This window comes from Pseudopipra pipra, chromosome 15, assembly GCF_036250125.1.
Source record: "Pseudopipra pipra isolate bDixPip1 chromosome 15, bDixPip1.hap1, whole genome shotgun sequence".
Lineage (NCBI taxonomy): Eukaryota > Metazoa > Chordata > Aves > Passeriformes > Pipridae > Pseudopipra > Pseudopipra pipra.
The window spans coordinates 3,246,904-3,261,565 of NC_087563.1; the positions used below are offsets into that span (position 1 = coordinate 3,246,904).

The window sequence follows — 14,662 nt, forward strand, 5'->3', positions numbered from 1 at the left end:
TCCTGCACCTCACCCTGAGAGCACACATCTACTGCACCACAACACCACCGGTTTTCAATACAACTGCTGTTAAGACAGTTGGGAGTGGGTTGGACTGGGTGATCTTAAAGGTCCCTTTGAACCCAAACCCTTCTCTGACTGATTCTGTGTGTTTCTCCTTTGGTGTCTGCACTGTCAGTGTGGCAGCAGCAGCTCCAATTTATTTTGCATTCTTCCTCAAATACCAGGAAAACTATCTGAATATACCATCCAGTAGTGCTTCCGAGGTTGATCTGCCTGTGGTACTCAGACACTGCTTGTGCACTGTGGTTTTCAAGTACTTCCTCATGCTTTTCCTGGGGAAATTCTGCTGCTGCATATAAGGATTTGTCTGGATAAGGTGGAGGAAGGTCTCCACCTAGTCTGAGACCACTGAGGGTGGTCCTTTAGATTGGATACTATGTGCACTGTAGTTCCCTGCTTAAGGAATGGACCCAACATTCCGTGTGCTTACTGCATTGCCTTGGAGCAAAAGCAGAAATAGGCACAGTCCAAGTGCAGAAAGTGGGGAACTGGGTCAGGAATTAATGTTCATCTTAAGCAGAGTGCAAAAATCCTCCTCTTCTTCACAGAAAAGACTCGAGGAGCTCTTACCAGATTTAGAGTGTTACAAGAAGCTTATAATTGAATCTATTAGGTTTTCCTCCAGTGGGAAGCCCTTAGTTCCCAAGATCTGCTTCTGGGCAGCTGGTGAAGGAACGCTGCATTTACCTACCACTGCTGTCAGCCCTTGCAGCCCTGAGCAAAACCTCATCTCTCGGGCGACCCACCTGCAACAGGAGCGCTCGAAGCAGCAGAACTAATCCAGAAGGACAAAAAGGTAACACAGAAGCAGGTTCACACCAATAACAGGCTCACAACTGGCAGGGGGAAGGGCTCTGCAGACATCAATCACAGACACCTGCGGCTCCAAACCCTCCCAAATCCTGACTGCACCCACGTGCTTGGAATGTGGCCCTGGGATGGGTCACCAGGCACGGGAGCAGCTACTGAGGACGGCAACATTCAGCCCTTTCCAAAATTCTCACACACAACCTATGAATGCTGTTTGCCTTTTATTGAGTATTCAGGTAAATATTTCACATTAATACAGGCTACATAAAGTAGAGCCACTATACGACATGAAATTTACTCAGCTTTTCCTTTTAAGTCTGTAAACAATTGGACAGGTATTTACCACCCTCAAAGGCTGAACTCATGTCATCAGCTCGTTCTCTGCTGCGTACAAGGAGCGTTCAGTAGTGTTTAGCCAAAAGCACTAGTTTTGTCTGATTTTTTAAGTTTAAAGTGGCTAAACTAATTGGAGAACAGAATCAGTTTATATAGGTAAAGTCAATTTGTTGTTATACAACGGGCAATCAAGTTTCCATTGTTACAGCCCACAGAAAATCACTTAGGCACATGAAAAAAAACCCCCAGGGTTCTTCAAGGTCATAAAGATTCCCAAACCAGGCTAAAAAAGGACAGACCCCCTTAAATCAGTTGACGTACTTGAGATGCATGTTTCCAATGTGAGGTGCCCAGGTGCCAGGCCAAATCTACAGCAAGAAATAAAAAGACAAATCTATTATGAAAACAAATAAAGGTTCCTTTAACAGTGTTTAACCACTGAGGGCGAGCGTAAGGCTTCCCCCAAAATACAACCAGACTGTCCAAAGGCAGGAGCTCTCCAGCTCCAGCCAAGGTGTGACTGACAACCTGCAAGGTGCTGAGCACAGATATAAACCCTCTCACGTGTAACAGTCCATTACCTGGCTGAGCAGTCTTGAAATGCTGCTTGTTTTACCTGGAAGGTTTGGTACTGACAGCTCCATAGATATTTTATGAACACACACACACACACACACAGAGTAGGGAAAAGTCATGCAAACAATCTCAAATCTAGTTTCAAAGAACTGAAAAAAACCAAACATGTCACCAATCCAAAAATGGATATCACACCACCGCATAAAGCCCCGGGTAAGCACAGGTGGGAAAAGGCAGCCACACTACCTGCTGAGCATCAGTACATTCTGTTGAGTTCTGGACAACTTTGATCATGGGATTCCAGGCGGGATCTGGAGTATGGAGCCCGTTAAAGAGGGGCCCTCCTGGGCCATCTGCCAGCTGGGGGTGCGAGGGGATCAGGGTGCCGCCGTACATGGAGATGGGCAGGCCCTGAGGGGACAAGAGAGCACTCGGTGAAGGGTGGCTGTGGGACCACGTCTGCCCAGGTGACAGAGGCAGGTCACATCCATACAGAATGTTGGATGGCAGGAATGTCAGCACTGTGAGGGAACACGGGGGCAGAGTATGGGACAATTATGTTGTTCTGCCATGCAGAAGATCCCAAGAGCACATGCTACAGCTCCTTCTGAAACATGCTGTGAGTCCTCTCCTCCTGCCACTTCCTTAAGGAAGGTGTGTGGTACTGTGGGCATGATTTGTGCTGAAAGCATTAAGCAAACCTTTAATCAGCTTCAAGAGCTGAGCAAGCTTTGTGAAAGCTTCCTGAGCCTCTGAGAGAGGAAACACTGGAGAGCAAGGGAGGCCTTCAGCTATTGACTAGAGAACATTGGCAATCTACAGCCTCTGTTTTTGTTCAGATGTGCCTCCAGGCTTGGGCAGTTCTGGGATGAAAGGAGGTTCAGGACTGGGGTGGTGAGCAATGGCAGCAGAGGCACACACACATGAAGTGTGAACAGGCAGAACAGGAGATATAACAAAGTCAGTCCTTGGTCATTTCACAGACTAAATTCAACCCTTTGTAACTTACTTTAGAAAAATCCACAAAACTATTTGGCATAGGTTGGTGGAAAATATTTGAGGGAGCCACTATTCCAGAATCATCTCTCTCCATGGGCTGATGCTGAGAAAACGTGCCTGGGTCTGACAGCTGCTGATGCATTGGATGACTTCCCATGACAGGCTGAGACCAACCTGATAGGCCTTCTGGAAAGGAGATTGAAAATGGAGATTGAAAATTCACTGCAGATACTCTGGAGTAGAATTCAGCAGCTGCACACACCTACATCCACCCAAAGGCTCCCTGAAAACACACAGCCAGAGGTATTTGAGGGTTCTGCTCTGGCCAGGGCAGACCTGCCACAGCAGAAGGTACCTGCAGGTTTAGGCTGGTAATCCATTACAGTCACACCTGTCTGACCTGCATCCCTCTCCCAGGGATGCTGCAGCAGACCCTGTGTAAGGCTGGCTACACATCCTTCTCCCCTCCAGTCTCCCATGTACGTAGGAACATAGAAAAAAGCTACACTTGTGACAGGGACAAAAATAGGGAAAGGGCAGCCTGGTGAGGCCAGGTGAGTTTGGCCATCCTGATCCTCCAGACAAAGGTGGAGAGGACGGGGACTACCAGGAACTGGGAGTTCCAGGTGTCCACAGCAGAACAATGAAGATCCAATGGAGCTCCCAGCACAGTCTGTGAGCACACACCAGCTTTCCTTGTAACAACACAGTAGTGATGAGATACATGTTAACCAAAGTGCGGAGGGCTTTGCTGGAACACACAACAAATGCAGGACTCAAATGCTTGTCTTTAGAGCTGTCAATGGAAACGCTCTACACCTCAAATGCTGCACCTCCTCCTTTCCACAAAAACTTCACTTCCCAGCACTGACACCAGCTCTCCCTTCGGGATGCACTGCACGGAAGCTGAGTACCGACTGCGGAACGTTATTCCTCCTCAGCTTTCCTTTCCCAGTCCCTCTGAGAGGCCCTGGAAGTTTCTTTGGGCTGCCCCGGGCTGTACACCGCTCACCAGACACGCTGTTCACTCCAAAGGACCAGATGCCGCTGTGGCCCACGGGAGCTGTGAAGTTGGTTCCCAAGGGTGTCGGAGTGACGGAGCCTCCCTGCCGGATCCTGGCGAGTCTCTCTGTCCCGATGGGAGGGGGGACCTTTCGATCCTGGTTGGCGTTACCCGTTTTTGGCTGGCCCAGGTTAGAAGGTGCAGAAGCAGCTGAGAGGGGCGAAGATGATCCTGAGGAAACTGATGGAATAGGAGATTCACCTGCTGAAAAGAGTATTTCTTGTGCTTAATAACACACGAAGCACACACAGTGTTAAGCATAAATGCCACCCGCTCTATCCCCCCCCCGTATTATCTCAAAGCAAATTATAAAATGGTTTAAAGGCTTTTTCTTTTTTGGCAAGCATTCTTCAAGTCTTGCACAGAAATTCTGTCTACAAGTTATTTTAACCCTCAAAATCAACATTATAACACAAATGCTTTCAGCCATCAGAATCGTGATATTCTCATGACATAGCAGTGTATCTAAATTAATTACAAGAGAGAATAAGAAACATGGAAGAGTTTCAGGAAGAGGTGAAAACATCAGCCAAAACACCATAAATATCTAAACAGCCTGGTTTTGGTATCCACAACTTCCAGCAGAAGAGAAATCAGACAGCTTCCCAAAGCCACAGGTGTGACCTAAGAGCGTAAGTCCCGCCAACTTCAGAAGCGTCACTGACTCTCCTGGGGAAATCCAACTTCCTTTGAGCACTCCTTTAAACATTTTGGTTCTTAAACTCAAGAGTGGCACTGAAGTTGCATGCAGTGACATGAAAAACCTCTTCAGCTAAGATTCTGAATTAAAGACCCATATTTTCTGTAAAGCTACTTCCATGTTCTTCCCATTAGGAGGAAACCCCCCCACTGTTACCTCGGATGATGCTCAAATATTTTGGAACATTTTAAGTAGAATTCCAGATCCCAATTAAAAAAACAAAAAAGAAAAAAAGGCAAGTATAACTTCAAACCATGGCAAACATGACATTTTCACCTAATACTGCACTCAAACTACTTAGAGGGGAATTTTTAGCTTGGTATAATCACCTCTACTCCCCCACAGCTTCGTGCCCTCTCCTCTCAGAGCCTACAATGACTTGTTTTTTTGCCCAAATATACCTTTAGTAATGCTACCAGAACTAATGGCATGGGAAAAAAAACAACCCATAAAATAGCACAGCTTGGGATTTGCACGCCATCCTCACAGCTGCTAAAAGCAATTGGAAAGCATTTTGTGCATCACTGGGTAACTTCCCCTCAAGTTAGAAATCTAATAAAGACAATAGCTATGAATTTATAGTTAACTAAGACAGACCCATGGAGTTCCTACATGAATTTGTTGCGCTTGTCCAAGGATGTGGTGAAAAATGCTGTCTGTTAAAGCTGGGAGTCCCAACAGGCGCTGGCCCTTGAAGGTAAACCCGTGCTCCTTGTATGTTTGCTGAAAAGCCTGTCAAAGGACCTGAAGAAGAAGTTGTAGAGCTGTTGGATGGATCTAGAGAGGGTAAGCCTGAAATAAACATAAATTTGATTAAATATCTCTCTTTGGGAACCTGCTTCAAAGCACCAGAGAAAGCTAGTGCTCCAAATATAATTAAAGCATCTCATCACCTTCGGGGCCATCTGCACATGGTAAGGTCATTTTACAGGTGCACGACTCTCCCTCAGAAACCGCAGAGGCATTTCTGGAGGCTCTCTGGTTTGGCCTCAAGTTTTTGCAAGAACAGCCATCCCTTTGGTCACTGAAAGGAATGATCTTAGCAGGGAGGGCAGAGCAGGAGAGCTGGGAGTGGCCAGGACCTTTGCTTACAGAAAAGCCACACAAATCCAACAGGGATACAGGGCTCTGTGAAAGTCCCAGGAGAATCCAGCACCTGGGAAGGAGTTCTCTGCAGGATGGACTTTGCCATCCCATAGGTACCTTCACGTAGAGATCAGTCAGAGCACGCTGTGGCCAGAGAGACAGGGCTGACATGGCACAGCAGCACAGGGGAGGGGGCTGCTCTTCCTCCAGGGATGTGTGAGGGGAAGAGAGAGATGGAGAAAGAGTTCAAAGTCCCACAAAAATTATTAACAAGGGGGAATCACATTTTTTTTAATAAGCCAAAGCTTTTAAGTACTTTTCCAAAACGCTGTCAAAGCTCTTATCACACGTTATTACCTGAAAGCAGACACGGGCATGGCCATATGTTCACCTGAGTTTTGGGTTTAGTTTCAAGGGCCTATTAAACAAGATTAGTTTCAAAACCATTTAAACATTTCAAAATGACCACAACCAGGACCAGCCTACATTGCTGCAGAGCGAGGTTGAAGGCTGTACCTACTCACACCCCAGCACAAACAGCAGTTGGTGCCAGGCAGTACCTCAGGTCACAGACTAGAGGGGCACCTTTCAGCACCTGGATAGTTCCTGAAAGCCAGGTCTTTTCCCCCCCAGTATTATCAACCAAGTCAACCTTAACTGCTTCCAGAAGTGCCAGATCCAACCCACTCACATGGACAGAAATGACCTGCTGGATTTGAAGGAGGTACTTTTCTCACTAGCCTAAAGGTTAAAAAGAGAAGTCTCCCTTACAGCCAAGGAGAAATACAACCCCCCTTGCTGCTGGAACACAGGGTGCTCAGCTGAGGGACCCCAGCATGGCAGGACAGTCTTCTCAGGTTTGTCACAGCACGAAGTGCAGGACCCCAATGCCTGTGACTGCACTGGGGTTGACCTGAGTTTGTCTGGAGTTACAGACTGGCTCCAGCACCTGCAGCCCAGGGCCCTCCCTGGGCATCTCCCATGGAGCCATGGACAGGACACTCTGGCCAACCCTCCACCCACAAATGTGGCAGCCAAAAAGGCCCCTGTGCTGACCAATTCCACCACAAATCAAAACAGAAGCTGTCATCTGGCTGACAAGCCACCAAAGACCCCGAGTCTGCCCCAAACAGAAGGGTAACAGAGGTGCTGCTGCCCACGGGCACTGCTGGGTTCCTAAACAGAGAACAAGGCAGGGATTATGACAAAAACAGTTCTTCTGCAGGAGAGGGATGCCCAGCTGTGTCTTTGGATGGCTCAGGAGGATGATGGGTACACAGCTTCTGAAGTGCAACAACTGGACAGGCAAGACCACTTCAGCACTCCTGGGTATGTTCCATGTGCTGAAGGGAGTGTGACAGCCAGAGATCCACAAATCCAGAGTTTTCAGGTCATAAAGAATACTTTTTATCGTTATCTTGTCTTTCCTTTAAAGTGGATGAAAAACTGGCTCGATATTAAAAATAGCTATTCTGAACAATGACTTACCAAATTCTGATTGCAGTAACGAGCTTCCTATTCATGTACTTACCAAAAAAGTCAGGTTTTGTAACACTAAAATCTTCTGCAGTTACTTGGGCCATGAACTCAAACTCCTCATCGTACTCTGGAAGCATAACTGAGCTTTTGAGAGGAGTGTATTGATCTCACACAAACTCTGCTCAAAATTCAGCTTATCAAAGCCACCAGGCACTTCTGCAGATGCTGCTTATTGCAAGGGCTACCTCCAGCTTTAGAGGAACAGCCCCAACACTCGGTCACTCCATGTGAAACAGAGTCCATTTCACACAATTCCACACTCAGGTGCTGCTTCTTAAGTTGGCATATTTCAAGTTTTAAGACTTCTTTTAATAAGCCAGATCTCAAACCCCTTCTTAAAATGCAGAGGAAAGAAGTAACAAGTAGATTTCTTTTGGTCTTCTCCACAGCCTCCCCAGATGGTTGGGCTAAGCCTGCCCTCAATCTGCAAACTGCCAGGACAAGAGACCTAAAATGTGGGACAAATAGGCCATTTCCAGAGCAGATCCACAGTCCATAAGATCTGCAGGGGGTATCTGTGCCTGGTGAACTAGTGAAGCAGAGAAAACTCAAGCTGTAGCTGAGCTTACCCACAAACAGGAAAAGCAGAGTACCCAAACTTCACCCTGAGGTGAGAATCTGTTAAGAAAAGGCTGCTTTAGTGCACAAACAACATTAAATCTCCACCAAATCAGTTTAGAGGTGGTCACCAAGGAATGTTATTTGTTGAAAAATTTCCAGGGCTCAACTGTGCAAGACAGGCACAAAAGACACACCCCTGCTCCCTGAGGTGTAGAGTCACATCCAAGATCAGAGGATGGGTGTCCATCTGCTCCAAAGCCATTACCATCCCCTCTCAGCACACGGAATTGCCAGGCCAGGCCCAGGCTGCTCCTTGTCCATGGTGCTGCTGCTGGCCAAAGGATGAGCCAGCAGTGACTGGCCCTTCTGCCCCTTCCCAAAATCTCATGAACCCTGTCACTGAGCCCTGTGGAAACAGCCATGGGAGTTCCCAGTTCAACCCACCTTGGAGGCTGAGCTGGGGACAAGCCAGTGAATGAGATGGATGGACAGACCACACCTGGACTCTGAGGGAAGGTGTTGGAGAAGTCCTCAGCCTACTGTGCCCACTCCTTTCCTCACTATCACACCTTCCAAACACCCCCTTCTCCCCAGGCTCCCCTAAACCTGTGTGAGGGACAATTTAGATTCTGAAACAAAGGTGATCAAAAGCAGTGGAAAGTAAAAGAACGTTAAATGAATCAACTAAGGACCTGACTAACCAGTCACTCCTGCCAAGCACAATTTCAGCAGCACACCTACCTATTTGCAGTTTTTCTTCACTTTGCAATATCCTAATCAAATCCCAGCTCAGAAAAAGCATATTCTGTCCAAATATTTTTGAGCTTCAGTTGAGAACTTCTCACTTAATCTCCCCAAAGTCCACTGCATGAGCTCTCCTTGGCTACCTACCTAACCTTCCTAATGCAGGGGGCAGAAACAGATTTACACTGCCTTTTAAATACTTGCAGTCATTTAAGGATATATAAAGGACCCCCACAGCAAAGAGATGACCTTTGCATAAGGAAACAGCAAAATGTTTTGCTGCTGTGGGAAGTCTCAGTCAGTGTTTGCACACACAGGGTGCCACGGGCAGAGAAATCAGCAGATCCCACTTGCCACAGGCTTCCAGCCCCAGGGGTTATGTCAGCAACAGCCAACTCCCAGTTTAGAGGAAAAGCTGAGCCATTGTCAAGTGTTTCTGGAGCCTGCTGAGGGTCTGGCAGCTCTTTATTAACACTCTCTGACGAACAAGGTCCAGTTATTTTACCTTCCACATCTGGTTCTGCTTCCTAGGCTGAGACTGGATGGGGCTCAGAGCTCTAGGTGTGCCCTGGCTTTGCAGAGCTATACAGCCCAAATCAAACTATTAAGGAAACTACAGTCATAGCAAACCCCCCAGTTTTGTGGTTAAAGCCAGTCAGAGAGAAGCTTTCTAGTTTGCAGAAGTCCTGCATGTTTGTAAATGAACTGAAAGGAGCAGAAATGCTGAAAACCTTCTTTCCTCACCATCACATCTTCCAAATGCTCCCTTCTGCTTTAGTCTGAAAGTCAAACTACTTGACTTGTCCCAGCCCAGCATTCGAGTTCTGTCCCAGCATCAGCCCAAATACCCAACATGCTGTGTGGTTAAGGCTCTCCAGCTACCCCAGGGCACCCCACAGCCATCATGGCAAGGGCAAAGGGTGGCACAGAATAGATCTCTTGAGTGCCCCTTCCAGCCAAATGGGTGCAGCCAGTTGTCTGCAACATAGCTGGAACGCTAAGATCCTTGAGGCAGAGCACAGCAAGGGCAGGAAGCTCAATGTCAGTGCTCCTAACCCATCTCAAATAAATCCAGATAAGCTTGGACTGCTACACTGAACTTCCTAATAAAACACCCCATGCAGTAGCACACCAATTTCCCAAAGCACAAAATAAGCTTACTAAAATCCCAGAGCTGTATCAGGAATCAAAAGGCACAGAGAGTTTCCCCTCACTGAGTCAAACCGGTGTCTCACATAAAATATGGAACACATGCATACTGTTCCAGCTGCAGCTGGAACCTCCACATGTCCTCAGGTTTGGTATCACCCCACACTGTGTTCCATTCCAACCCAAACCCTAAAATCAGTGCTATTCTACAAACTGGTGGGAGCATTACTGTGTCTTACAGAGGACAAGCAACGCAATGTCTGCAATCTTCCCAACACCTAAGAACCTAGAAGAGCTGAAGAAGAAAAAAATCATCAACATTTTAAAGAGCACTTGGAAAAAACAGGCCATCCTCATTACACAAGCATTCTCCGACTGTCATTTGCAGACTACTCCTCTATCAGTTTGAGATGATCAAAGTGCAATGGCTGAAGAATTTTGTCCAGTGCATGACCTTAATGACTTACCTACAGGACTAGTTGAAACCCGCTGGGAAGGTGGCCTGAAACCAGGAGCCTTGGAGTTGTCAGGATGGACGTTTTCCACGTGTCCTAGCACAGAGTTATTCAGAAAGGTAGACTGAACAGTGAAAGATGGGTCAGCTGCTGCTCGGGTAGAGAGTGGACAGTCTCCCCATGCTTGGTTAGCTGGCACCTGGTTGCTATCAAAAAGACTACTAAAGTGATTGAAGAGCGTTGCTGGCCCAAAGGCAGGAGGCAATGATTTGTTTGCTGGGTTAATGTGCATCTGAGAACCGTTCATAACGTTCATGGCTGATGAAAGCTGCACTGCAGCAGGTGGACCTTGAGAAGGTGTTAAAGGAACTTGATTCGTAACAAAAATAGACTGAGGATCTTGATGGAGGTTTGCATTTGGTACCACTGAATAGAAAGAACCTCTGGACTGCATCCTGTGAGTAACTCGAGGTGCTGGTACAGCTACTTGAGGTAAGTTACTGTTGTCCTGATTATCTGCAACGACTGACCTGGGCGACGCTAAGCTTAAAGGAGCAGTTTCTGAGCTGGATGAGAAAGGCATCGACATGGAAGGGCTGATCTCCGACATGCTGGTTGGCAGTATCTCCTCCTGGGCGTTACTGAGCGGGGCAGGGCTGCTCGAGGGGCGGGTCTCGGTGCCCCCTGAGCTGCTGCTGGCTGACATACTGCAGCTGCTCGCCACCGAAGCTGGTGCGTTTGCGGGCGGCTGCTCCGGGGTCGGCACCTTCTCCTTGGGCGCCGAGACAGCCGAGAACGAGTCCGCCTTCAGCGCGGAATGCTGCGCCGGCGGAGCGCTGGATGGCAGGAACGCCGTGGGCACCTGCCCGTTGTTTGGGGAAGCAGAGGGAGCTGAGGGCAGAGTGCTACAGGTGCTCGTCACAGTTGAGATGGCTGTGGCTGCAGCGCTCGTCTTGGGAACGCAGGCGAAGAGCTGCTTCCTGACCGAGGAGGGAGTCCGGTTACTGGTCACGCACAGCGGCTGGGTGGAAGCAGCTCCAGACGAGGCGGTAACGGGACAACTGGACGTAGCTAATCCGGGAGACTCCGTCTGCAAAACGTTTCCATTCTGGCTACCTACACGACTCGAGCTATTATGCTTTGGAGAGCTGTTTGTGCTGCCAGGGTTAACTGGTCTCACCGGGAATGGTCCCCAAGTGTTCGGTGAAGGTGAAAAGGTTCCTCCAAATTGGGCCATAGGTAAGCGAGGGTGCCGGATCTGTTGCATAGTTTGGGCAGCCAGCAAGGCAAAATGAGGGTGAGAGTAAGCGAGAGGAAGAGACACCGGAAAAGACGAGCGCACGTTGGCAGGGACATTCTTGTTCAGTTTGTTGGTAGGCTGGAAGGTCGACAGCGTCGATGACTGCGACGTGACGAGGGGCGGCGCTCCGAGAGGAAAGGAGTTCTTGTTGGAAGCAGTCGCAGTGCTGACTCCAGATGAAAAGTTTGCATGGATTGATTTGGCGCTCGAAGCAGGCGTTCTTATGTGGGTTTTAGGAATCAAGTCTTCCAGTTCCTTGGCAGGATCTTGAATAAGGGCATTGATGAGTTGCACTGCGTATCGCGTGGACTCTGTACCACCCCTAGATTAAATACAAACAGGTTTATCTTTTGCAAAAGGAAACCCCACTTTGCACAACATTCCACAGCCTCAGTTTCAGGCTGATCCGTAAGTCTACTGTATGTTTACTCCAGTAAGTTATTTCTTGACTTCTGTGTATCTTAAGGATTATCTCTGAAGTCAACTGTCAGCATATCTTGGCAGCAGGAATGTGTGCTGTATTCAGTACCAAGAAGCTAAATAGGTCCTGCCTTAAAAAGCAAACAAGCTTCTCAAGAAATGACACCGTGGAGCAACTCAAGACTTTCATTTCAAGATACTGTACCTTATAGTGATCATCCTCTCTCCATTCTTATCTTTTTGCTTATCAACATCGATGTGGGCGCCAGTGACATCTTGAATTGCCGTGATGTTGCACCCACCTCTTCCCATTATTCTAGATACGACAGAAGCTGGGACTGATAATTTCTTTGACCTGTATCACAAAGATCAGAAATCTGTGAAATGCATTGTCTGACAGTGGCTGAAGCAATATTCTTAAGTTTCAGGGCAGTAAGTGGTTTTCTGCTGATACTTTCTTCACCCTTTGGAGCCTTCTCAAACTCCTCCACTCAAATTATTCATCCTCAGTACCTGACAAGGGCTCTCCAGAAGCATTTATTCCAGCACTACTGTAACACAGATATATGTGCCTCACATTGCTTCAGAAACACTTCTGGCTTTTATCTTATCTTGTGTACCTCTCCAAAGTGAGACAAACCCTTAGCTTATCAACCTAAACTTACATAAACAGCGCTGCTTCAAATATAAAAGCCCGTGGCTATTATAGCAAGGAGGTGGTGGCTTTCCAATGTTTTCCCAGTGATCAGCTCTGTAATATGGCTGCATCCACAACCTTGGAGTATTCATCTCTTTCAGACCTCAAGATCAGGAAGTGCTGAGTCACCAACAAACAATGGCAGTGGCAGATGGTGAAGGTGTGCAGGCCTGGGATTTAGGGAGCTGCTGGAAGCCCCTGTGATGGCAGCCAAGACTTGCAGAAACAGGCTCCCTGTCAGACCACAACGCTGTCACCAGAGTCAGTCAGTTTAGAGTTTTCCCGATTCACGTGGTCAGTGCACACACACAGTATTGGGAATTCTTGGAACACGAGCTCTGCTTGCATCCAGACCCCAGCCATGGTCTCTGGGCCACCACTGTCCCCAAACTTTATGGTGTGGACCTTTGGCACTCATACACTGCCTTCAGGCTTGCTAGTGATGTGCCTGGCTCAATGCCGAACAGTTAGAGGGGATTCAAAGGGAGTTCAGAAACCACTGATCACAGTGCAAGTGCCTCTGAACACGGGACAGATCCCTACAACCCCCTGGAAAGGCTGCCAGCTCCATGGAGCTATTCCAGTCCTGGAAACTATTCCAGTTCTTGATCCTCAGGAAATTGTTTCTCACTTAACAGGACTTAAAGGAAACACCTTTTATTCAAAACATCTAAATAAAAGGAAATGTTCTAAAGCATCACCTCACGTTGCCAAGCTGGTTTTCTTTCCCCCTCTCCTGCCAAGACAGCACACCACAACCTTTGCCATCTCCAAAACTTCAGAGTATGCACCCAGTTCTATCCCACAGCTGCTCCCTGCTTTGGGTTTTCTTCCCCCCCTCCAACCCCGAGGCTTCTCTCTCAAGCCAGACATCCCAGTCACTCCCTATCAAACCAGAGTTTCCATCATCACCTAACTTTCAAGAACACCCACACTGCTCACAGGGCTCCTGACTGTACCTTGGTCTGCTTCCACCTCAGCCCACTGGGAACCCCAGGGAGACATTTCTCCTCCAAGAAAGCCCACTCCAGTGCCCAGTCCCCTCCCACCCATCACCCACAGTCCTTTCCCTCCCTCCCTGCCAAGGCTGATGGTGTTGACCTGGAGAAGTGTCCCAAGCAGTACCTTTTTGCTCCGGAACAGCAGCGCCCTCCTCTCTGCAGCTGGAATTGCTCAATCGGTGTTGGCTGCAGAGTGTTGCTGGGGGGAGGGTCTTTCAAAACTCTGCCCACTTGCCTGTCAGGGGCAGAAGGGATGTTTGCATCCGTTACTTTGATAGACATCCTTTCTAGCTGGGGGATCACTCACGGGGAAAGGGAAGGAGAAGGATTCTTGTTGAGACCAGGAGAGGTTTTGGGAGAGGAAGCCGTGCAGCTCCCGGGCACCGCGACCGCGCGTTTGTGGTCACCAACAAAGCTCTTTGGCAGGACACACTTCCATCAGCCAGGGCACAGCAAACACCAGTGCAGAACTGTATGGAATGTTCCTCATGGCACAGGGAAGGAGGACAGGGTGGGTTCTGGATGCCATCTCTAGAACCCTGCCACGGCCAGAAGAGCAGACAACACCCAGGTGAGCAGTTGAGCTGAGCTGGTGAGACTCGAGAGCCCCAGGAGAGCTGGAGCAGCCCCAGGTCAGAGGTGGATCAGCTGCTGTCTGGAGGGTTCCTGCCCAAGAGGGGCACAGGCTGCTACCACACACCCAGCAAGGCCATGGCACTGTGGAGAGCCCCACTGGCGACCACATCAAAAAGCAGAGGCCGAACCAACTCTCCAAGGGTTCAAACACCTAAATTTTCATATTAAGCTGCCTTTTTAACCTTTATTAAGAACAGTCTGTGGCTTCCCCTGATCTGAAAGCATTAAATTCTCTGTACAATTATGTTCTTTGCACACAGCCTGAAATTCCCCAAAGTGAGCATATCTGGTCACTGCCACTGAAGAAAAGCAGGAGAGCTTCATAAGAGCAGCCAAAAGCATCTGACAACTGTATGTTTGTGCTGCATTCCTTTTTGATAAAAAGAACAAAAAGAGGAAAGCCAGATGACCATTCTAGTTACAAGCAGTAGATATGATAAAGGTTACAAGAAAGATACTGGGGTGTTAATGGCTATACAATAAACCCCAGTACATTTTCAAAGGAAAAGTCTGCTTCACAGAAAACC

The 14,662-nt window shown here is 48.1% G+C and overlaps 1 protein-coding gene across 16 annotated transcripts in view; it reads right to left on the reverse strand.

Annotated features, from left to right (window-relative positions):
* Positions 1-14,662, reverse strand: part of ANKHD1 (ankyrin repeat and KH domain containing 1) — a 100,330-nt gene that overhangs the window by 2,094 nt on the left and 83,574 nt on the right. For 2 of the 16 annotated variants that reach the window (XM_064671504.1, XM_064671489.1), the window contains 7 exons: positions 13,624-13,734; positions 12,007-12,156; positions 10,094-11,703; positions 5,145-5,339; positions 3,797-4,051; positions 2,795-2,970; positions 2,032-2,196 (listed from right to left, as the gene is read on the reverse strand). In XM_064671504.1, the coding sequence (XP_064527574.1) occupies positions 2,032-2,196; positions 2,795-2,970; positions 3,797-4,051; positions 5,145-5,339; positions 10,094-11,703; positions 12,007-12,156; positions 13,624-13,734 (2,662 nt within the window). The other 14 variants (XM_064671498.1, XM_064671497.1, XM_064671502.1 and 11 more) reach the window with 14 other exon arrangements.